Source organism: Bos grunniens, chromosome 14, assembly GCF_055505025.1.
Source record: "Bos grunniens cultivar Pamir isolate PY7600 chromosome 14, Bosgru_T2T1.0, whole genome shotgun sequence".
Lineage (NCBI taxonomy): Eukaryota > Metazoa > Chordata > Mammalia > Artiodactyla > Bovidae > Bos > Bos grunniens.
This window is the reverse complement of record NC_141178.1, coordinates 61,700,570-61,726,639: the sequence shown is the minus strand read 5'-3', so window position 1 is coordinate 61,726,639 and position 26,070 is coordinate 61,700,570. Positions and strand designations below refer to the sequence as shown.

The 26,070-nt window shown below is 38.3% G+C and overlaps 1 protein-coding gene across 1 annotated transcript in view; it reads left to right on the top strand.

The window, feature by feature from the left end:
- Window positions 1-26,070, top strand: part of SNTG1 (syntrophin gamma 1) — a 417,402-nt gene that overhangs the window by 383,078 nt on the left and 8,254 nt on the right. The window contains exons 16-18 of the mRNA XM_086335479.1: window positions 3,126-3,278; window positions 8,459-8,551; window positions 11,827-11,937. Coding sequence (XP_086191605.1) covers window positions 3,126-3,278; window positions 8,459-8,551; window positions 11,827-11,937 — 357 coding nt within the window. The remainder of the gene's footprint in view (window positions 1-3,125; window positions 3,279-8,458; window positions 8,552-11,826; window positions 11,938-26,070) is intronic.

Below are 26,070 nucleotides of genomic sequence, written 5' to 3'. Positions count from 1 at the left end.
CATAAGAGAAAAGATGGAGTGGAGAGAAATGCACGTCGACTTAGATAAGGCTTGAGCAGATCCCAGGTCCCTCCGTGGGAGAGGGACACAAGGAGAGGTTTGTCACGTCCTTGGAGGATGAAGTAGAAGGTCACCTGGAGACAGTCTGAATTTAAGCTTCAGTTATTACCAGAGTTGTATTTGCTGTGTAAAATGCAGAAGAGAAAGATCTGAATAAAACTTGGAATTAGAGAATGTAGAAAGTAAAAAGGTATATGCAAAGAAAGATGTGTGTGTGTATGTATATATGTGTGCGTTGTAATATATTTAAGTCTCACAGTTACATTATTTCTCTGAGTGTAGAGATGCATATTTAGCTGTCATAAATCAATTAAACTTCTGTGCTATACACAGGATTGTTGCAATAGGAAGTCACTGAGAATTCGGTAAAATTCCAGATAGCTTTTGTATCCATTTTGCTAGTTGTTTCTTTAGAATGATGTCAACTTTAAGGCAATGGCACCCCACTCCAGTACTGTTGCCCGGAAAATCCCATGGATGGAGGAGCCTGGTGGGCTGCAGTCCATGGGGTCGCTAAGAGTCGGACACGACTGAGCGACTTCACTTTCACTTTCCACTTTCATGCATTGGAGAAGGAAATGGCAACCCACTCCAGTGTTCTTGCCTGGAGAATCCCATGGATGGAGAAGCCTGGTGGCCTGCAGTCCATGGGGTTGCACAGAGTCGGACACGACTGAAGCGACTTAGCAGCAGCCACAGTATTTCTTAAAGAAACTCAGCCACACACTCTGAGCACTGTCTGCTTTGTGTTACTTCTCCTTTGCATACTTTAAAGAGTGTGTGTGTGTGCTGTTGTGTTGGACTTTTTGCGACCCCCTGGACTGTAGCCCACCAGGCTCCTCTGTCCATGGGATTCTCCAGGCAAGAATACTGGAGTGGGATCTTCTCCAGGGGATCTTCCAGATCCAGGGACTGAACCCCCATTTCCTTCATTGGCAGGTGGATTCTTTACCACTGAGCCAGCCAGGAAGCCCTGTTGATGAGGGGGGCAGGGTTTTTCAGCTGGGACCTTAACAGGGTTATTTTCATCTGTCTATATCTTATAAACTATTTTTATTTTTACTACTTCTGCAAAAGATTCTATTTTCTAAAAGAGAATATTAGGAGACTGAAGAACAATCTTCACATAACAAGTATTAAAAGCTGAGAGTAGGAATTTTATTCTTTGGAACTATTTAAAGGGGGGACTTTGGATTATTTCCTAAAGGCAGGGCCAAATAACTGGCCATGATTCTGGCTGTTTATGACCCTACAATGCCCACATTTATAGGAAGAAGTGGTACACCTCTCCCTGCTGGATGGATTTTTGTCCTAAAAATCATATATTCTTTGGATTGCAAAGCATGGATTTGATGATTCTTTTTAGTATGGTGTAATTATCCTCTGAAGTAGAATATTAGAATAGAAATCTGAAGATGAATCTTATAGCTATTAATTAAAACCATTAATCTGAATAGGCAGTATTGAAAGTCAACCCTGAATAATATTATAAGAAATTAGCATTATTGTTTTCATGTGTCTCTTGTTTGTTTGCTTTTATAGTGCTAGTTATGCTAATTTATTGTAGCAAAGCTTCTGTTTGCTTCATAACAATGTCTTAGGGGGGAAATGCTGATATCAGTCGAAGTAATAATGAAAACTGATTCAAGTATACTAAATAAGAAATCAAGAATGTAAATCAAAGATAAAAAATCTTCTTTTGATAATCGTATTTTGTTTATATGCTGTTTACTTTTTAAAAAGTTTAAGTATAAAGCATTTCTCCCTTTGAAAGTATGCAGCATTGTCTATGAGGGCTACTTGTCTTTACTGGAACTCTCCTTTTTTTAAATAGGAATTTCCTCCAGGTTTCCTGTCAACAGCTGAATCTAAGAGATGTTAAGCTAATGAAGGAGTGTAAGCCAGGCCGAGTGGCTAGATTTAAACAGGGGGATCCTTATCCAGGCTGTGACAGAGGGCAGTTTGGAAGGCAGAGGGTCAGCCGGGGTCATGATATCCCCCTTCCCCACACCCCTTCGGATAGTGAATATATGAATAATAATTTAAAGGCTAGATAATTTTGAAAATAATTATCCTAGTAGGTATTCAGTGACATTTTATTAGAAAAGTAATTTCAATATCTTGGCATCTCCTGTAGCTATAAAAATGGAAATACTTGCATTTGTGTATATTACTTTCACCTACTCTTGACGAATTTCTGCATAGCACAAAAGAATTGAAGTTTTGTAATTATTGAGTTAGTATCATTTAAAATGCATGCTATTTTCCCACATTGGTCATATTGGTTGAAAAGGACACACAAATTTTTTTTTTTCATTTTGTGATGTACAAAAGCAGATTTATAACATTCTGAGTCATTTCCTCAACTTTCTCTTCTACAATTTTTCATCAGTTCTTAGCTGCATTCTTTTCACCTTTTAACATCCCTGAAGTTGCTGCACATATAGATGTGTGAGCATGTTAGTTGAAAACTTCTCCTAAGACCAAGAAATTGCCATGTCAAAGTCCTTTTGACTTAATGAATTACAATTAGGTAAGGGAAATGTGTAGTTTTTAAAAAGCAGTAAAATTTCTGAAACATGTTAGACTCACTTTTTTCATGTCTCAGCTGGTAGAATATTCCCATGATAGTTTAAGGATTATAGAAATCAACTCAGTAAAAGATACCATGCTTATAATCTCCTTAAAACTTACAAATTACATTAAGTATTGCTTAATCTCATCATCTTCACAGCTCTGGAAGGACAAAGGAACATTGTGTGTTATCCACCTGTCCAGTGAGAAATGGAATCTCATGCAGTCAGGGCTTTGATAACTACTCTTGCTAGGAAGAGTTGAAGCCAGAAATTCTTCAGTGTCAGTTCAGAAAGGAAGTGTGTCAGTTATGGACTTTGAGGATTGGAAATTGTCCTCTGTGACCATTGTAATGAAGAATTAGTGACGTCAGAGGGTGGAATCCTTGTTCCTGCAGCGTCTCCACCACACAGTGGTCAACACTGAGCCGAGGGTGGCTGGGTCAGTAGCTCAGGTGTGTGCCAGTCTGCATAACTCCAAGTTTCCATCAGGACAGTGACCTGCTGGACCGGCGGAGGCACTGCTTCACCGTGCAGTCCGAGTCTGGGGAGGACCTGTACTTCTCAGTGGAGCTCGACTCTGACCTCGCGCAGTGGGAACGAGCCTTCCAAACGGCAACCTTCCTTGAGGTGGAGCGGATACAGGTGAGGGTCTGTGAAAGCTGAGGCCCTGTGACCCCCAGGATGCATGACCCCTCCCTAGAGTTCTGTTATAAATTTAGGCAAACATGAAAATCCAGTTCTGTGAGGCTCAAATGTTCAGTCATTGGCCATTGTTTAAATGAAGTGCAACACGACTCTGAAAGCATTTTAATTTTTCTGTAATTTGATCTTTCTAGCCTATTTCCTACTGCTCATCAAAAACACATTTCTAAATTTAATTAGAATCTTGCTGTTGTTGTTCAGTCAGTCAGTTGTGTCCAACTCTTTGCAACCCCATGGATTGCAGCACGCCAGGCTTCCCTGTCCATCACCATCTCCTGGAGCTTGCTCAAACTCACGTCCGCTGAGTTGGTGATGCCATCCATCCATCTCATCCTCTGTCGTCCACTTCTCCTCCTGCCTTCAATCTTTTCCAGCATCAGGATCTTTTCTAATGAGTTGGCTTTTCACATTAGGTGCCCAAAGTATTGGAGCTTCAGGTTCAGCGTCAGTCCTTCCAATGAACACTCAGGACTGATCTCCTTTAGGATGGACTGGATCTCCTTGCAGTCCAAGGGACTCTGAAGTGTCTTCTCCAACACCACAGTTCAAAAGCATCAATTCTTTGGCGCTCAGCCTTCTTTATAGCCAAACTCTGACATCCATACCTGACATCTAAAACAGAAATGTTCTTACTTTAATTAATTGCTTACAAAACCATTTCCTGGTCTCCAATCACAACCACTTAATTTCCAGCCGGAATGACTATTCACTCACAAGTCTCTTTTCTTGCTGGGAAGCCTTGTTTTCATCACTACCCTACAAGACCACACAGGTGAATTTGAAGCTTCCTCAGAGGTCATGCCATGGAGGACGATTTTCCTGACTCCCAGTCTGCCCTGCCATGTGCCCACCACTGTTCCTCCTCATCGGTCCTATTCAAGCTTGCCCCCCTCCCCCTCAGAATGCAGCATCTCTTTTGTCTTTTTTCCTTAGGTCTGTCCACACTCTGCATGAGTTGGAGTGATCTGTACTTGTTTTCCTCATACTGAGTTATAGGTTTCTGGGAGTATTATATTTCTCTACTGACTGAAGTCAGTGCATTTTGTACTCACAGGTAATCAGCAGGTGTTTATTAAACTTTATTTCTTATATGTGAAATGTCTGATGGCAACATCATTATTATCCAGGGATGGTTGCCTGTGACAATGGACCTGGATGCATACTTTTCCAATTACATTGAGCTGATTTGTGACATGTATTAATTTTTTTCTGACTACAAATTTTTATATTCAATCCATCAAATCACAACAATGTGACATGACAAATCAGGGGAAGAGACAAGGAGAAGACTCATTTATCATTTTTTCATTGCTCAATTAACATTTTCTAATATTTTGCTGATATGCATGTATTTAAAAATGTTAAAGTAATTAAGACGTGTTGTTTCAATAATCTAGTTGTATAGAACCTCAATTTAGTAAATAGATTTTTCATATCAAAAGTGGAAAGATGAGAAATATCTTAAATATTATTTTATTAATATTTTAAGTATCAACCCCTAAGACATTAAAGCATTAAATGACATTAAAGACATTAAAGCATTGTATGAAGCTGTAGAGGAGTTGACATTTTTGTTACTCATTTTGATAGTTTTAGGTTTTCTTTATTATCATTTCCCTGGAATATTGCACTTCACTTGGAAACAAATACACAGCAATTTCTACTTGCTGGTTTCAATTTAAGATTTTCAAGTCTCCTAATGTTTAGAAATGAGATAGAGATAAAATTGTTGTTTCATTCTATTTTACTATTTTTTTTAACTCTGGACCTCATATTCTATAAGCTGATGTCCTGAGCAATGCCTTTTTTTGACTGGCACCTTACATATTCACAATAGGAATTTAAGATGCATATATACATGAAAGTAAAACATTTAATATCTTTTTAGCTTTTCGTTGTTTTGCACATTTTATAACTTCCCCTTGTGTGCTCCACCAGAAATAACCAATGACTGATTACTGTGGATCTGTTATTTTCAAAATTCAAGCATGTAAAAATATTTACATGAAGAAGTTTATGTGTTTACTCATAAGTTTAGTTTACTCATATTTCCTAGTATTTCCACTTCAACTAAAGTTGATAATTAAATGAAATAAAGAGGAGACACATGCCCCATTGTGAAACAGCTATTTTGTTGTTGTTGTTCAGTCGCTCAGTCATGTCTGACTGTGATCCCACGGACTGCAGCACACCAGGCTACCCTAGCCTTCACATCTCCTGTAGTTTATTCAAACTCATGTCCAGTGAGTTGATGAATTATTAAGAATTAATAAATTATTTTATTTTGAAATCAGTTTTCATTAAGAGGACTGCATTTTAACATTTTCTACCTTCTAATCTATTCCTTTGTCTATTTAAATATTTTCTGATCACTAATTACTTAGTACTTAATGCAAATATCTATATATTTATTTAATAGATAATTAACTGTTGGAGATATTTCTAAACATCCTAATTGTCATTTAAATTAACATCTTAAAATTTAATCATACTTCCCAGGATGTCAGTATAAAATGTAATGAACACAAAAAATTAACATTTTTATTTTAATCAAAATATGACTTACAACTTACATTTCCCTAGTATTCAAATTACCACAATTAAGCCTAATTAATTTACTATTATTTTTAGTACCTTTGTTTGTCCAATTTTTGAAACATTTCCCCAGAGTAAGTGAATAATACTGGTAAGGGATGGATAATTATTGTTTACTTTACACTAATTCAATCTGAATTAATACAGCCTTTTTAAAATAAGGCTTTCAGTAAAGTGTATAACATTCAAAAATTGATTTCTCTTGAAGTTATTTATTTCAGACTTTCATTGTGTTTTTTACCCACTATAGACATTTAGCTGTCATCCAAAAGGGCATATGAAAAATAATTTTATTTTTGATGTATCTTCAAATGTTATGTAATAATATATAAAATTGTGCAAATTAATATATAATCATTATATATTATATCATAATTATATTACATATAATGATCATACATAATATATAACAATTATATAGTCCCTGGAGAAGGGGATGGCAACCCACTGTTGTATTCTTGCCTGGAAAATTCCATAGACAGAGGACCCTACAGTCCATGGGGTCGCAAAGAGTCCGAAACGACTGAGCAACTCACACTTTCACTTTTTTCACTTTCATATAATATATAATTTATATGATTATATATTTATAATATATAAATATATGTTTATATATATTTATATATAATTAACTGCAAATTTAACTTTTTTAAGAAGGATAATTTTTTGCTCTTTTCTAGCTGTAATTCAATTTTATTATGAAATAAACATAGAAATTAAACAATAAATCAAATATTTCCATATTCAAACATACAAGTATACTCATTATATATGTTTACTAAGACTATAAATCATAGAATAAAACTTTGAGGGGTTTCAACTTATATCATCTGTTTTAATATAATTATTATTGAAATAATGTAATTTAATTCACAATTATGTTCTTTATTAGATAACTGTTAATGCTCTATACTGAAGGTGTTTTCACTTGGCATGTATTTTTTAAATAATGTCATTTGAAAACAGAAAACAATCATGTATAATTTAGAGGAAATCAGGCAACCTTGGATGTGCCTTAAATTTGATAGTAGTTTTAATAAAGTGACAATGATTGGATGCAAGGAGGGAAGGTGCTCGTGTACTAAATGAAATTACACTCCAAAATCAACTTGCTGCGTGCTGAGTCATTTCTGACTCTTTCTAACCCCATGGACTGTAGCCCACCAGGCTCCTCTGTCCATGGGATTCTTCAGGGAAGAATACTGGAGTGGGTTGCCATTTCCTCCTCCAGGGGATCTTCCCCATCCAGAAATTCAACCTCCAGCCCGGGTCTTCTGCAAGAAGCAGCATTGCAAGTGGTCTTTACCACTGAGCCACCCAGGAAGCCCCCAGATCAACTCATAAGGCCCATTAAGTTTGCTTTTTAATCTCCTTTTTTGAAAAACTGAACTTCAAATGAATAATTTGACATGGTCATAACACTCCTATGTAAACTGGGCTTAAGCACATGAATGTACCTGTCTGGTGGAGGCAACTTGATACATTTGGCCATAGTTATAGTTGGACAGAGGAGTCTGGCATGCTGCAGTCTATGGGGTCACGAAAGAGTTGGACACAACTTAGCAACTCAACAAAACAATGGTCAGAATGAGGCTCACTTAATGTATGGATACTTTCATACCCAGTATTACAAACACAAATAGGATATAAGGGTTGGTAGAGGTCTCTCTCTTTCTTCCTCCCTCTCTCTTTCCCCTTTGCTTGTTAATTACAAGTATTTTTCATGATTTGAATATCCCACTCCAGTTTGCAATTAAGTGCAAGTAAAACCGGCCTATAACATAAACATGCATCATTTCATATAATCCCCAAATTTGATTTCTTATCTGTTATTCTTTGTATCTCAGCATCTATATTTTAGTAGTCTTCCCAAAATATTTATATAATTAAAATTATAATTTAGTCTGATCTCAGTGTGAACAATCGTTAATTATTGATTTAGAAGAATCAATAAGTTTACACAAATAATAGGCAAAGGTAAATGTCTTTTGGACGTAACTTGTACTAATCGATATACAGAGACTCTTAAGGTCATGGTGTTCTTGACCTGATTAGTAAATATGTCTGTTTGCCTGAGAGCTCTCTCTAATAATATTGATAAAATGACAATAATTTTAAAATAACTCACTTTTAGTTTAATAAAAATGCAGTGATATTTAGCTACAGAATATAACAATTTAATATCATCTTGCCTACACTCAAAAATATGTGTATAGTTTTATTGCCAAAAGAGTGAAGGGCATCAAAGTGGCACAAGGTCAAGACAAGGTCACCTAGGGTAGGATGGGAAACAATCCCGCATCCCCCAGGCAGATCCACAACCATTCAGCTCGTGCTCTGTTTACATCAGGATGTCAGTCAGACCGGCTTTCTTCTACAGCTATTGCTGAAGTAAAGTCTGCTGTTGTGTTATTAATCATATAAGGAACTTGTCACAGGCAGTATGACACAGTCTGATAAATGTGGGCTCTTCACCCTGATGTTGGGTCAGTCCCATGAAAGTAACAGTTCTCTGTTCTGTCCAGTGCAAGACATATGCGTGTGTGCTGGAGGGTCACCTGATGGGGCTCACGATTGACTTCAGCACCGGCTTCATCTGCTTCGACGCTGCGACCAAGGTAGGGTACCCCGTCAGCTCGAGCACGAGGCAGGCGTCCTGCGCTGAGAACAACGGAATCTGCTTCCAACTACTGTCAGCAAGCTGCCTGGTGATCAGGTGTCAAACTTTATTAATAGGAGATAAATTATGCCTCAATCTGCTTAGAGAAAAATAGAAGTTTGAATTTTAATAAAATGAATGTTTTGCCACAAAACATTACTACTATATAAAGTGTTTATACTGGAGTGGGTAGCCATTCCCTTCTCCAGGGGATCTTCCCAACACAGGGACTGAACCTGAGTCTCCTGCATTGCAGGCAGATTCTTTACTGTCTGAGCCATCAGGGAAGCCCCATATATACATATATATCCATGTATTTTATATAAATGGGCTTCCCTGGGAGGCTCAGATGGTAAAGAATCCTCCTGCAATATGGGAGACCTGAGTTCAGTCCCTGGGTTGGGAAGATCCCCTGGAGAAGGGTACGGAAACCCACTCCAGTATCCTTGCCTGGAGAATCCTCCTGAACAGAGGCACCTGGCAGGCTACAGACCATAGGGTCACAAAAAGTCAGGCACGACTGAGCGACTAAGCACAACACATATGTATATTCTCTTTTACTAAAGGTATGACCTCACAGTGAAGGGAAATTTTCTTCTTTCAGAACAATTTTTTTAACCAAAGTATTCTTTTACTATTTTTCCATGTCCACATTTCCAATATCAAAAATGGGGAAACTTTTTTTTTTAGTTTTATAGGTAGTGTGGGCTTCCCTGGTGGCTCAGGTGGTAAAGAATCCACCTGCAATGCAGGAGACCTGGGTTTGATCGCTGGGTTGGGAAGATCCCTTGGAGGAGGGCATGGCAACCCACTCCAGTATTCTTGCCTGGAGAAATCACATAGACAGAGGAGCCTGGTGACTACAGTCTATGGGAACGCAAGGAGTCGGACGACTGAGTGACTAAGCACACAACACAGGTAGTATGTTAGAGTTATAGGATGGAGGCTCACTGGTTCTCAGCAAAGGGAGTTCAAGGCAGCCTGGAAGCATGTAACTAAATCAGTTCAATTCAGCACAGAAAGATCACTCATCCCAAGGTAACTTGTTATACATTGCTAATTTAATGAACACCTTTACATTTGAGTCAATTTCTAAGAATAAAGATTTCTTTGAATTGCAGGATTTTTAAATCATACTTAGGGGGAAAAAAGGAAAATGATTGACTTGTAGTAATAAAGTTCATAGCTAAGCTTAGAAATCAAATTAGTCAAATTGAAGAATAGCACTGCCTCAAAAATAAAATGTCTTAGGGCTCATGTGTTAATTTAGCGGTTATTTAATAAAGTGCTTAGTCTCTGTCACTGGAGCAGCCTTCAGACAACCTGGAGGAGAAGAAAGCAGTGGTGGCTTATTACGTTGTCAGGTATATTGACTTAGATGTAGCCATCTCAGTAAACTCATTTCATGTTCTCCCCAGAGCTGTTGCTCTCCATTAAGCTGGCAAAGGTGTATGCATATGCTACAAAGAAGTCACGGGCAAAGGGCTGATTTCTGCAGAGAATTGCTAATATGAGTCATAAATGTGGCTGAATTTCATCACGTTGCCAGAAAAAAAGCAACAACCAACAATAAACAACATAAAAACAAACTCCCAAGGATCCAAGAAATTAATACCAGCAAAACCAAATTTTCTGCCAGTCTTTATTATGCAGATGGCATGTGAAGTTACTCAATATAAGATTAGTAAGTTACGAATAACAGCACACCACATTCAGCAAGCAGGTGGAAACATGAGCAAGAACCCCCTTTTCCACGTGTATCTTGATTATTCTAAAATTTACATAGATATGATTATAGTAAGTACTCTGTGTAATCAGTGCCCCTCGTCATGATGTGGGGATTTGCAGAACTCAGAGAAGCTATGAGCCATGACATGCAAGGCCACACAAGATCATAGTGAAGAGTTTCATGACTTTAAGCTACTGCAAAGCAACCCACAGGGTCTACATTTTAGAAAGACTTTTTCTGTTTGTTTGTTAGTTTTTTCCCCTTTTCTTTTAAGAGAGTCCAAGTAAACTGTCAAAGTCATCATCTGTTTAAACCTCTGTAAAGGTTCCATTTATTTGATGGAAATACTGATACATACAGACATTATAGGAAAATAAATTAAAATGTTTGATCAGGAAGTTTCATCCAGTCTTGGGCCTGGCCCAATGCTGGTGAGTTTCTGTTCTGTTGACTCCAGCTCAGATACGCACCTAGCTTCCTCAGGATGCATCCTGAGCCCCTGAGCACCACGGGTCCACCCTACTGCTTGCTGTCCATCTCGTTCTGACTCCCCTGCATTCCTCTCTCCATTATCAAAAGGAACCTAAATTGTGTCCTGTGCCCAGGCCTCTTCCTCAACAACTCCCCCTAAATAAATCTGGAGGGTGCACCTGACCAGTGCAGGCAGTCATTCTCATTTGGATTCCTGCAGCATCGGCCAGGCCTGCCTTCTCCTTGTGTTTATTAAATGGCAACCCACTCCAGTATTCTTGCCTGGAGAATCCCATGGATGGAGGAGCCTGGTGGGCTACAGTCTATGGGGTCGCAAAGAGTCGGACACGACTGAGCGACTTTACCTTACCTTACCTTACCTTTTTATGCATGGACTCTGTGCCTTGACAGTTGAGAGACACAAGGTACGCAGAAAAGGATACCTTCCCTCCTCTCAAGACACCCGCAGCCTCATGAATGGGACAGGTCTGGAGCTGGGGGCCTTCGGTGGTCTGGGAGAGTCCCCTGCCTCTTTGTCCCCGCTCCCACCATTGCCAGATGAATGACGTTTCTAAGATGCTTCCTCGTAGTCACACACTCGGGTGTCCTTTCATCTTGACAAAGATGTGGGTCTGGTTAGCTTTTGCTTCAAGAGGAAGTTCTGTGGAGTAATCAGCTGAAAATCACTTTGTTGCTACTATGGAAGAAAAACAAAGAAATGGATGATAGGTGTTTTTGCTGATTCCCTGGCATGGCTTTTATTTCATGGTTATGTAAAATGAGATATTCAAATTACTTTATTCACATATATATTTAAATGATTATTTCATGGAAATGGATGTTGCTTTGGGGAATTAAAGGATATACCAATTACTAAATTATAGCCTTTGATAAGCATATTTTAGTTTATTTTTAATGCTGGGATATATAGGACTAACTTAGTATGATTACTTTTACCAGTTAAAAGAGCAATCTCTCCATTTGAATACAGAGATGAGCTGCACTGACTCACCTATTTTTTCTTTTCTTGTTAGGTGGTACTTTGGAGGTATAAGTTTTCTCAGCTGAAAGGTTCCTCTGATGACGGCAAGAGCAAAATCAAATTTTTGTTTCAGAATCCAGATACTAAACAGATTGAAGCAAAGGTAAACCCAAATTCATCACACAAACCACCTCCAACTGCATTCATGCCATTAAGAGACAGAGGGGAGAAAATTTAGGAGACCCGTAAGTGCAAAAACACATGTGGTTTTTTTACTTTGGAGTAGCTCTCATGACCAAAAAAATAGATTCATTTTAAAATTTTAATGACAAATTTTCACTGAAATGCGTACTTGAGAATAAATTACATACAATGTTTCATTTCTTAGTTTTAATTTTTGTGAACTGAATTTCTGTCACATTAAAATAATATTCTGGGAACCGAAACATTTTCTTGGTGGTTTCACATTCTAAATAATAATTCATAAAAGATATTCTATCACTATTTATTCCCTCTTTGGATATGAATGAGTGTATGTGTGTGCTCAGTCACTCAGTCGTGTCCTCTTTGTGATCTCATGGACTGCAGCTGGCCAGGCTCCTCTGTCCATGGGACTCTCCAGGCAATGGAGTAGGTTTCCATTCCCTCCTCCAGGGGAGCTTCCCAACCCAGGGATCAAATCCACTCCTCTTACCTCTCCTGCATTGACAGGCGGGTTCTTTGCTACTAGCGCCACCTGGGAGACCTTTGGATATAAATACCAATTCCTAAAAAATATTTTAAAAATCAATTCATGTTTTTGTACGTTATTCTGTTAAACAAAATGAATAAATGAATGGTTTTTTGCTTTGCTCCATGTATACTTTCAGTATTCTGAAATATATCAGAAAGATTCACTGCTTTTATGTTTATGATTATGTATTTGTAGATATTCAAAATCTGAAGGACTTCCTTTGCCCTACTGTGAAATTCACACCAACAGTCTTTGGGTTAGAATGAGTTATAAATATATTATTTCAGTGGGGAAGAGAGAATAAATAATGAATACCAAAGTGAAAAATGAATTCTATGGAAATGAAAACTCAGATATAAATTTTCAACTCTGACTTAAAATCACCATAATTCAGTTACATCCCGGTACCTATTAAGTCCAGCGGAGGTTTGGCTGACATTCAAAGCCTTCAAAGGACAGACCCTTTCTGACTCCCATCCGGGCTCTGCAGCCCTCCTCTGTGCAGACCAGAGGCTCTTGCTCTCCTTTTAACAAGACAGCTTCCTTCTCGAGGCTGCTCCTGCTTTTGTCTGGACTCCTCTCTCTGTCTGCTTGGCTCTGACCCTATCAGAGTGCCCACCCCTGCCCTGAGCTTGTCCCTAGACTCCTCTCAGCACCTGCTCCTGGGAGCTGTGATGGGGTTGTGGAGCGACTCCTCTCTGCCAGCTTCTGTCCAGCTGTTTCTCACATCTGTCTCTGGTCAGTGTGGACGGAGGCCTGGGTACCATCACCCTCTCCCTCCTGACTCCCATGTCCTCACCCGGTTCCTAAATGCAGACCTGTCTGTGGGCACCCCAACTCTGTGTCCCCGGCTGCCGTGGGTGGATCATTGCTCTGTGTCATCATGCACACTGCTCTTCCAATTGCTTCTTGGTGTCATTATAAGAATGAATCTCTACTCTCCAAAAGGATGTATCTTTCAGTTTTGGTGGATTTCCCACTTTAACACTCAGGAATCTTAACATGGTGAGTGGTGTCAGTGTTGTCAGTTCTGTGTTCTTTGGGCAAACGTGGAGTGTCCACCACTAGTTAATGTTTGATTTGATAAACTCCTTCTCGTCTGATATATCTAACATGCTAACAAAACCTTAGTCCACAACATGAAGCAAAAAAGATAAATGCAGTGAAATGACTACTAACTGCTGTATTTAGACTTCGTTAATGTAGCTCATATACTTACTGCTTCCTTAACTACTCTATTTATTAATTGTCTGCCAGCTTCAAAAAGGAGAAGGTGATGGCACCCCACTCCAGTGCTCTTGCCTGAAGAATCCCATGGACGGAGGAGCCTAGTGGGCTGCAGTCCATGGGGTCACTGAGAGTAGGACACAACTGAGCGACTTCACTTTCACTTTTCACTTTCATGCATTGAAGAAGGAAAGGGCAACCCACTCCAGTGTTCTTGCCTGGAGAATCCCAAGGATAGGGGAGCCTGGTGGGCTGCCATATATGGGGTTGCACAGAGTCAGACACGACTGAAGCGACTTAGCAGCAGCAGCAGCAGCTTCAAAATGCTACTTTTTATGGTTAGCATGTTTTACATAATACTTCATAAATTCATTTAATAAGAAATAGTTTCAGAAGCTATTTATTGAATGTTTTTCCTTGAATTTAATAGTGTTAGTGGTTCAGTCATGCCCGACTCTTTGAGACCCCATAGACTATAACCTGCCAGACTCCTCTGTCCATAGGATTCCCCAGGCAAGAACACTGGAGTGGGTTGCCATGCCCTCCTCCAGGGGTTCTTCCCAACACAGGGATCAAACCCAGGTGTCTTGCATTGCAGGCAGATTCTTTGCCACTGAGCCACCAGGTGCAGTACAGTTCAGTTCAGTCTCTCAGTTGTGTCCAACTCTTTGTGACCCCATGAACTGCAGCACGCCAGACCTCCGTGTCTATCACCAACTCCCAGAGCTCACCCAAACTCACATCCATTGAGTCGGTGATGCCATCCAGCCATCTCATCCTCTGTCATCCCCTTTTCCTCCTGCCCTCAATCCCTCCCAGCATCAGGGTCTTTTCCAATGAGTCAACTCTTCACAGGAGGTGGCCAAAGTACTGGAGTTTCAGCTTTAGCATCAGTCCTTCCAAAGAACACCCAGGACTGATCTCCTTTAGAATGGACTGGTTGGATCTCCTTGCAGTCCAAGGGACTCTCAAGAGTCTTCTCCAACACCACAGTTCAAAAGCATCAATTCTTCCAGCACTCAGCTTTCTTCATAGTCCAACTCTCACATCCATACATGACCACTGGAAAAACCATAGCCTTGAATAGATGGATCTTTGTTGGCAAAGTAACATCTCTGCTTTTGAATATGCTATCTAGGTTGGTCATAACTTTCCTTCCAAGGAGTAAGTGTCTTTTAACTTCATGGCTGCAGTCACCACCTGCAGTGATTTTGGAGCCCCAAAAAAGAAAGTCAACCACTGTTTCCCCATCTATTTGCCATGAAGTGATGGGACCAGATGCCATGATCTTCATTTTCTGAATGTTGAGCTTTAAGCCAACTTTTTCACTCTCCTCTTTCACTTTCATCAAGAGGCTTTTGAGTTCCTCTTCCCTTTCTGCCATAAGAGTGGTGTCATCTGCATATCTGAGGTTATTGATATTTCTCCCGACAATCTTGATTCCAGCTTGTGCTTCTTCCAGTCCAGCATTTCTCATGATGTACTCTGCATATAAGTTAAATAAGCAGGGTGACAATATACAGCCTTGACGTACTCCTTTTCCTATTTGGAACCAGTCTGTTGTTCCATGTCCAGTTCTAACTGTTGCTTCCTGACCTGCGTATAGGTTTCTCAAGAGGCAGGTCAGGTGGTCTGGGATTCCTATTTCTTTCAGAATTTCCCACAGTTTATTGTGATCCACACAGTCAAAGGCTTTGGCATAGTCAATAAAGCAGAAATAGATGTTTTTCTGGAACTCTGTTGCTTTTTATCTGGAAGTTCATGGTTCACATATTGCTGAAGCCTCGCTTGGAGAATTTTGAGCATTACTTCACTAGCGTGTGAGATGAGTGCAATTGTGCGGTAGTTTGAGCATTCTTTGGCATTGCCTTTCTTTGGGATTGGAATGAAAACTGACATTTTCCAGTCCTGTGGCCACTGCTGAGTTTTCCAAATTTGCTGGCATATTGAGTGCAGCACTTTCACAGCATCATCTTTCAGGATTTGAAATAGCTCCACTGGTACTCCTCCTTAAATTTAGAGGCAGTAGTTTTTGAGTAAGTGAAAAGAGAAGTTTCAAGGCTAATGAGACAGTGTGACCATTGGTGAATCGCCAGACTTATTCAAAGTCACCACCTTATATAAAATGAGGAAGAAAAAGACTTAGGAGGGTGATACTGAAAATATCAAATTAATCATAGACATTGTTTTAAAACCAGCCAATCAGAACAGTGGCCAGTTCTATAGAATCATTTAGCCATTCTGGTGTGCATTGCCTCTGCCAATACCACAGAGTACATATACTATTAAAACTAGTACAGTTGCTATTTTGTAACCTTTATCACGGTAACATGTGAGCAGTAATCAGAAGCTCCTGCACAGGAGGAAAGCAGGAAGAATGCCAGCACGTATCACATCACAGAACTTATAAACTGATGTCACTTGAGAATTCAGCATTTCCTCGCTTTTTCTAAATGAGGGAATAGGCAGCACAATAAGTGAAAAGAAAATTAGGATCAAGGAAAAGGGGACAACAGAGGATGAGATGGCTGGATGGCATCACTGACTTGATGGACGTGAATCTGAGTGAACTCCGGGAGTTGGTGATGGACAGGGAGGCCTGGCGTGCTGCAATTCATGGGGTTGCAAAGAGTCGGACACGACTGAGCGACTGAACTGAACTGAACTTTAAGTACCTGATGCTAAGAATAGACTCATTGGAAAAGACTCTGATGCTGGGAAAGATTAAAGGCAGGAGAAGAAAGGGGGGACAGAGGATGAGATGATTGGATGCATTCACTGACTCAATGGACATGAGGTTGAGCAAACTGTGGGAGATGGTGAAGGGCAGGGAAGCCTGGTGTGCTGCAGTCCATGGGGTCACAAAGAGTTGGACATGACTTAGTGACTGAACAATAACTTGAGTAAACTCTCTTCTTTACCATTTCCCAGCTACATGACCTGGGCAATTCACCAAATTATGACTGCTGCCTTGCAGGAAAAATGTAAGGAATAAATACCCATGGTACCTGGCATATGGAAGACAATAAATCACTCAGGCATGATTTCATCTTCAAAGACTGTAGCATAAACATAGAGGAAGTATTAAAAAATAGCAGTTGTTATAATTAGAAGACTAGTTAGTTAATTTGATTACTTATATATGTAAACTGTCCTGTCCACATTTAAGAAATTCAAATGTATAACCATAATCCAAGTTTGTGTCGCTTATCAAATTCATTGGACAATTAATTTATATTATTTTTAAAATTGTAATGGGGTTAGAGACAGGAACCCCAAGTCAGGGACAGAAACTTCTCCTGCATATTATATGATATATGTGCTATTACTTTCTGTCTGTTGTAACACTGGCATCCACCCCATGTGGTTGTTATTCACCACTGTGCCTTCTCCACTAGATCAAGAATGTGTAAGTGTGAGGAATGTGTCTTACAACCCAGCATTCCTAAGGCTTAACCTGATGCTTGCCTGGAAACAGGCGAGTCATAACTGTCTCTATTTCATTTAATTTAATATTTCCTGGTCCATTATTTAGTCATTGTGTAGACATGAGAGTTTATTTCTGTGGAATAAATGCCTAGGAGGGCAGTTGCTCAGTCATATGGAAAACGTTTATTTAGTTTTAAAGAAAATGCCAAATCACTGTGCAGAATAGCTGTGACATTTTGCATTCCCTCCAACAAGGTACCAGAAACTCAGTCTCCTTACATCCTCCCCAGCATTTGGAATCGTCACTACTTTTCTTTCCAAGAGTTCTCATCATAGTTTTAATTTTCATTCCCTAATGACTAGCAGTGATATTTTTTTTTGCGGGGGGAGGGAGGTTTCCAAAATCACTGCACATGGTGACTTGCAGCCATGAAATTAAAAGACACTTGCTTCTTGGAAGAAAAGCTATAACCAACCTAGACAGCACAGTAAAAAGCAGAGCATTACTTTGCTGACAAAGGTCCATCTGGTCAAAGCTATGGTTTTTCCTGTGGTCATGTATGGATGTGAGAGTTGGCCTATAAAGAAAGCTGGGCATTGAATAATTGGTGCTTTTGAACTGTGGTGTTGGAGAAGACTCTTGAGAGTCACTTGGACTTCAAGGAGATCAAATAAGTCAATTGCAAAAGAAATCAACCCTGAATATTCATTGGAAGGACTGATGCTGAAGTTGAACTTTAATACTTTGGCCACCTGGTACAAAGAACTGACTCATGAGAAAAGACCCTGATGCTGGGAAAGATTGAGATGGGAAAGGAGAAGGGGATGGGATGGTTGGGTGGCATCACCAACTCAATGGGCATGAATTTGAACAAGCTCTGGGAGTTGATGATGGATAGGGAGGCCTGGCGTGCTGCAGTCCATGAGGTCGCAAAGTCAGACATGACTGAGCAACTGAACTGAACTGAATGACTAGCAGTACTGAACAACTTCTTCTGTGACTATTTTCTAAATATTTATGTCCCTTTGGGTGAAACATCTCTTCCTACTTTTTCCTGTTTTCAAATTGTATTTTGTGATTTGTTTTACTTAAGAGTTTTATGAGTTATTATATATTGGATTGGCCAAGAAGTTTGGAAAAAACCCAAGCAAACTTCTTGGCCAATTCAAAATTTTGTCTACGAGGATTTATTAGATGTAATGTTTGCAAATATTTTCTTCCAGTTTGTAATTTGTGTTTCATCTTCTTAACAGTGTATCATGTATCTTGCAGACAAATTTAAAGATTTTTAGAAACCAAATTATCAGTTCTTTCTCTTAGAAATAATGATTTTAGTGTCATGTAAAAAATTCTTCAGCACATCACAAGGGCGAAAGGTTTTCTCTTATGCCATTTTCAAAATGTATTATAGGCTTGCCATCGACAGTTAAATATGTGATACATTTGAGTCTATTTTTTTTCCTATAAGTTGTGGGGTTTGACTGACCTTCTCTGTTTTGCCTGTGGTTATCAGGTTACAACACCACCATTTGTTGTAAAGACCATTCTTCCTCTGTTGAATTATTTTAGCAGCTTCACTGGAAAATCACCTGGTCCTACCTCTGTGGTACTACATCTTGGTTCATTTTTGCATCTGTCACTTTGCTAATATCATTCATTCTTTGACACAGAAGCTAAACGACAACCCTTGAAACAGATGGTTATGTCCACTTTATGGTTATCTTTCAAAACTGCTTTAGTTGTTCTCGTTTCTTTGTGTTTCCATGGACATTTCAGAATTATCCTCTGTATATCCATGAATAATCTCAGAGGCCGTTCAAGAGGGAGGGCATGATGATATCAATTTCAGGAGAACCGACATCTTTACTATGCTGATTTCTTAAAGCAATGAAAACAGATTATCTTTCTATATTTTTGAACTTTTGATTTATTTCTTCAGTATTGTGTAGTTTTCATTATATAGATCCTATGTATATTTTGTTAAACTTAGATAAACCATTTATTCTTTTTTTGAGAGAATATAAACATCTTAAAATTTTTCATTTTCCAATATTAATGCTAATATGCAGCAATATAATTAACATTTATATATTTACATTGCATCCTGAAACCTGTATATATATATATATATATACACACACATATGTATGTATTATTAGTTCTAGGTCTTTTGTTTCTATTTATGCTTTTTAAAATTCTTCCAGTTTATTTACATAGATTACTAAGACATATGGAAATAAGGAAAGATGTTTCTTTTTTCAGATTCATATAGCATTGCTATCTTTTTCTTGCCTAAAAATTTAAATACTATATTGAATACCAGTAATGAGTGTGGACTTTCTTCATTTGTTCCTAATTTTAGGGAAAATCATTTAGCTTTTCACCAAGTGAGTGAGTGAAAGTTGCTCAGTTGTGTCCGACTCTTTGCGACCCCATGGACTGTACAGTCCATGGAATTCTCCAGGCCAGAATACTGGAGTGAGTAGTCTTGCCCTTTTCTAGGGGATCTTCCCAACCCAGAGATCGAACCCAGGTCTCCCGCATGGCAGGAGGATTCTTTACCAGCTGAGTCAGTGGTCTAATAGAATTATTTTCTCAGGTTAAGCTAGGTCCCATATTTTTCTAAAGGTTTTATTATGAATGAATATCAATTAATATGACAATATCAGTTTTCTTATTTGGCTTCTTAATGCAACAGAATATATTAATGGATTTTCAGATACTGACCCTGTCTTACAACTGGAATAAACCCTAGTTAATAATGATGTGGAATTTCTTACATATGTGGCTGAATTTTATTTGTCAAAATTTTAAGTATTTTTGCTTTTACATCTATGAGAGTTATTGGTCTGTTGGGGTTTTTTTGATGTTTTTTGTTTGGTTGGCTGGTTGGTTTGGTACTGTCTTTGCTTACTTTTGGTATTGGAACAAGCTGGAATAAAATGAGTTGAAAATGTTCCTCCTCTTTTTTTATTTTCTGGAAGATATTGTATACCATTGTTGCTGATTCTTCCCTAAAAGTTTAGTAAAGTTCTCTGGTGGAACCACATCAGTCAGGAGATTTCATTTTGAGGATTTTTTTAAACTATAAGTTCAACTTACTTAGTAGATAACTATTCACATTATCTATTCCTATCAGATGATTTGTGGTAATTTTTACTTTCCAAGGTCTTCATTAATTTTATCTAAGCTGTCAAATTTATGTGTATAGACTTTTTCATAGTATTTCCTTATTGTCACTTTGAAGTCTGCAGATTCTGTAAGAGCATCCCTAATTCATTCCCTGTGTTAATAATTGGTGCCTTCTTTCTATTTATCTGTCAGTCTTGTTAGAGACTATTCAAAGAACTAACAGTTCTCCTTTATTTCCTCAGTTGAAGTTTCCTCTGTGAAACTTGATGAATTTTGCTCTCACCTTTATTATTTACTTCTCTTTGGTTGCTTTGGTTTTATATTGCTTTTCTTTTTCTGATTTCACAAGTGGAATTTTAAAATTGTTGACTCAAAACTTTTTTGTTTCTAATATAAAAATTTAATTCCAGAATTTCCTTCTTAGGACTGTATTCCACAAATTTTGATATATTGTATTTCTATTTTTATTCAACTCAGTGTGTTTTTAATTTCCCTCAAGGCTTCCTCTTTAACAAATGGATTTTCTTTTAAGACGTATGATGTTTATGTTCTATGTATCTGGAGATTTTTTTTGTTATATTTCTAGAATTGATAACTAGTATGATACAGTTAGTCAGAGAATATATTCTGTATCATTTTACTTCATTTTTCTCTTACCTTATGTCAGATACTCTACTTGAATAAGACAAAATAGACTTTAAAATACTGTTCAAAATATAGAGAAAATTATATAATGAAAAAGGGTTCAATTCAACAAAAAGTTATAACAATTATCACTATATATGTACATAACATCAGAGCACCTAATATATAAAAATATTGACATATCTGAAGATAAAAATTGACAGAAAGGCAACCATAGTAAAAGACTTCAAAGACATCACTTTGCCGACAAAGGTCCATCTAGTTAAAGCTATGTTTTTTTTCTAGTAGTCATGTATGGATGTGAGAGTTGGACCATAAAGAAGGCTGAGCCCCAAAGAATTGATACTTTCCAGTTATGGTGCTGAAGATTCTTGAGAGTCCCTTGGACTGCAAGAAGATCAAACCAGCCAATCCTAAAGGAAATCAACCCTGAATATTCATTGGAAGGACTGATGCTGAAGCTCCAATATTTGGCCACCTGATACAAAGAGCTGACTCATTGGAAAAGACACTGATGCTGGGAAAGACTGAGGACAAAAGAAGGGCCATCAGAGGATGAGATGGTTAGATGGCATCACCGACTCAATGGACATAAATTTGAGCAAACTTCAGGAGATAGCGCAGGAAGGGAATCCAACACGATGTAGTCCATGAGATCAAAAAGACTGGGGCACAACTTACCAACTCAGTCAGTTCACTTCAGTCACTCAGTCATGTCTGACTCTGCGGCCCCATGGACTGCAGCATGCCAGGCCTACATGTCCATCACTAACTCCCAGAGCTTGCTCAAACTCACTTCCATTGAGTCGGTGTTGCCATCCAACCATTCCCTCCTCTGTCATCCCCTTTTCCTCCTGCTTTCAGTCTTTCCTAGCATCAGGGTCTTTTCCAATCAGTCAGTTCTTCACATCAGGTGGCCAAAGTATTGGAGTTTCAGCTTCAGCATCAGTCCTTTCAGTGAATGTTCAGGACTGATTTCCTTTAGGATTGACTGGTAGGATCTCCTTGCAGTCCAAGGCACCCTCCAGAGTCTTCTCCAACATCACAGTTAAAAAGCATCAGCTCTTCAGCACTCAGCTTTCTTTATAGTCCAACTGTCACATCCATACATGACTACTGGAAAAACCATAACTTTGACTAGATGGACCTTTGTCTGCCAAGTAATGTCTTTGCTTTTTAATATGCTGTCTAGGTTGGTCATAGGTTTTCTTCCAAGAGCAAGCATCTTTTAATTTCATGGCTGCAGTCACCATCTGCAGTGATTTTGGAGTCCAAGAAAATTAAGTTGCGCGTTGGTTCCATTGTTTCCCCATCTATTTGTCATGAAGTAATGGGGATGGATGCCATGATCTTAGTTTTTTGAATACTGAATTTTAAGCCAGCTTTTTCACTCTCCTTTTTCACCTTCATCAAGAGGCTCTTTAGTTCTTCTTCACTTTCTGCCATAAGGATGGTGTCATCTGCATATCTGAGGTTATTGATATTTCTCCCAGCAATCTTGATTCCAGCTTGTGCTTCTTCCAGCCCAGTGTTTCTCATGATGTACTCTGCATATTAGTTAAATAAGCAGGGTGACAATATACAGCCTTGACGTACTCCTTTCCCAATTTGGAACCAGTCCATTGTTCCATGTCTGGGTTCTAACTGTTGCTTCCTGACCTGCATACAGATTTCTCAGGAGGCAGGTAAGGTGGTCTGGTATTCCCATCTCTTTAAGAATTGTCCACAGTTTGTTGTGACCTACACAGTCAAATGCTTTGGCATAATCAATAAAGTAGAAGTTTTTCTGGAATTCTCTTGCTTTTTCTATGATCCATTAGGTGCTAACCATTTGATCTCTAGTTCCTCTGCCTTTTCCAAATCCAGCTTGAACATCTGGAAGTTCTTGATTCACATACTGTTGAAGCCTGACTTGGAGAATTTTGAGCATTACTTTGCTAGCTTCTGAGATGAGTGCAATTGTGCAGTGACTGGAACATTCTTTGGCATTGCCTTTCTTTGGGATTGGAATGAAAACTGACCTTTTCCAGTCCTGTGGCCACTAATGAGTTTTCCAAATTTGCTGGTATATTGAGTGCAACATTTTCACAGCATCATCTTTTAGGATTTGAAATAGCTCAACTGGAATTCCATCACCTCCACTATCTTTGTTCGTAGTGATACTTCCTAAGGCCCACTTGACTTCTTATTCCAGGATGTCTGGTTCTCGATGAATGGTCACACCATCATGGTTATCTGGCTTATGAATATCTTTTTTGTATAGTTCTTTTGTGTATTCTTGCTGCCTCTTAATATCTTCTGCTTCTGTTAGGTCCATACCATTTCTGTTCTTTATTGTCCCCATCTTTGCATGAAATGTTCCCTTGGTATCTCTAATTCCTTAAAGAGATCTCTAGTCTTTCCCATTCTATTGTTTTCCTCTGTTTCTTTTCATTGATCACTGAGGAAGGCTTTCTTATCTCTCCTTTCTGTTCTTTGGAACTCTGCATTCAGATGGGTATATCTTTCCTTTTCTCCTTTGCCTTTAGCTTCTCTTCTTTTCTCAGCTATTTGTAAGCCCTCCTCAGACAACCATTTTGCCTTTTTTCATTTCTTTTTTCTTGGGAATGGTCTTGATCCCTGCCTCCTGTACAATGTCACAAACCTCCGTCCATAGTTCTTCAGGCACTCTGTCTGTCAGATCTAGTCCCTTGAATCTACTTGTCACTTCTACTGTGTGACTGTAAGGGATTTTATTTAGGTCATACCTGAATGGCTAGTGGTTTTCTCTACTTTCTTCAGTTTAAGTCTGAATTTGGCAATAAGAAGTTCGTGATCAGAGCCACAGTCAGCTCCTGGTCTTGTTTTTGCTGACTGTATAGAGCATTTCCATCTTTGGCTGCAAAGAATATAATCAATCTGATTTCAGTATTGACCATCTGCTGATGACCACTTACCAACTGAACAACAGCAAAAGGAAGCTTCAATACCCCACTTCTATTAAATCTTAAAGTTGTATTTTTTAAAAGAAAAACAAACTCAAAAACTGTTAGATAAAGAAAAAAGATATATAAACAAATTTAGAAATGAAAAAGGAAACATTACAATTGATAATACAGAAATAAAAAAGAATAAACTAAAGACTTCACCATAATACCTGATACTATAAAACTCCTGGGAGAAAACATAGGGAAAAAACTTCTTGACACTGGTCTTGACAATAGTATTTTGGATATAATTCAAAATATGATATATGTTATGAAAGCATAGGCAATAAAAACCAAAACAGACGAGTGGTAGTACATTAAATTAAAATGATTTGCATAGCAAAAAAAAATTTTTTTAAGCATTTTAAGTAATGTGAAAAAAATTTTTGCAAACCATGCATCCAATAATAAGTTAATTTCCAAAATATATAAGGAACTCATACTACTCAATACCAAAATACAAATATTACAGTTAAAATGAGCAAGGGTCTAATAAACACTTCTCTAAACAAGAAATGTAAATAGCTATCAAATACATAAAAATTTGCTCAATATTTCTAAATCTCAGGGTAACACAATTCAAAAACACAGTCAGATATCACCTTACACCAACTTGGGCAACTATCAACAAAAGGACGGAAGATAATAATTTAGGCAAAGATAAGAAGAAAGGAAACCCTTGTGAATCTCTGGTGGGAATGTAAATTGGTACCACTCTTATAGAAATCAGTATGAGGATTCCTCTAAAGAGGTAAATAGGGGGTGCCAGCAATTATCCAGCAATCCCACTTCTGGATATTTTTCCAAATTAATTGAAATTTATATCTTGAAAATATATCGGTTTCCCTTATGCAAGATTTGTGGTGATTGTTCAGTTGCTAAGTCGTGTCCGACTCTTTGCAACCCCATGGACTGCAGGACTCCAGGCTTCCCTGTCCTCCACTACCTCTCAGAGTTTGCTCAAATTATACAAGATTAATAGAGACCTTGGAGAAGGCAATGACACCCCACTCCAGTACTCTTGCCTGGAAAATCCCACGGATGGAGGAGCCTGGTAGGCTGCAGTCCATGGGGTCGCTAAGAGTCAGACACAACTGAGCGACTTCACTTTCACTTTTCACCTTCATGCATTGGAGAAGGAAATGGCAACCCACTCCAGTGTTCTTGCCTGGAGAATCCCAGGGATGGGGGAGCCTGATGGGCTGCCGTCTATGGGGTCGCACAGAGTCAGGCACGACTGAAGCACATATCTATCTATCTATCTAATAGAGACCTAATGAGTAATGCGGTGATGGTAGGTAATGATATGAAATACTTGACATTTGCAGCAAGGATAGGTAGTCAGTAAAGCACCCCTAGCATCCACTCTAGTAGTTACAGAGGTTGTGGTATATGAATTAGTTTGACTGTGGTGTGCTTTTTACAGTGCATACATTTATCAGAACATCAACTCATGCACCTTAAACACATAGGTTTATATGTCTAAGATATCATCAAAAAGCTGTATTAAAAAAAACTGATGAAATGGTTTAGTAAAGGGACTCAGTTCTTGCTATATGTGATAAGACAACAGCTTTAAATAAGACATACTCTCATAGTATATAATATATCCCAGGTTACAAGGCAAATACATTAAAGCCAGAGCTTATTTCTTATTTCACAAGAGATATTGTTTGTTTGGGGAATGTGATTGAGTTGCTGTGCATATTACAAGTTTAAAAGTTCTAAATAGTATTTAAATTTTCATTGTGAAAAGTCTTAGAAATACTTAAAAAGGACAAGAGTTGGGGAAATATACTTTATTTTTTGTTTTTGTTGTTTTATGGCTATACAAAGACAATGTTATAATACCAAAACTGGTTATATTTTTTTCTCTGAAAGTAGAAATTCATAAATTCTCACTTCATTACTCAGAAAGCTTAGTAAATTTGCCATCAGTTTTTCAAAGCCTCATTAAACTTCCCAGAACTTTCCTAGTAGAACAAAGGGGTTCTGTTGAAGTCATGAGCAATATTGCAGTAATTTGATAATTAATTTAAAAGCTCATTTTATTGTTCCTGGGTACTTTTTTTAAAGTGCTGTTTTTATGATGTTAGTATAGATACTAATTCATCAAGGGTTACCAGCATATTCTCATTGTTGGCCATTAGTAAACTTCCTAGG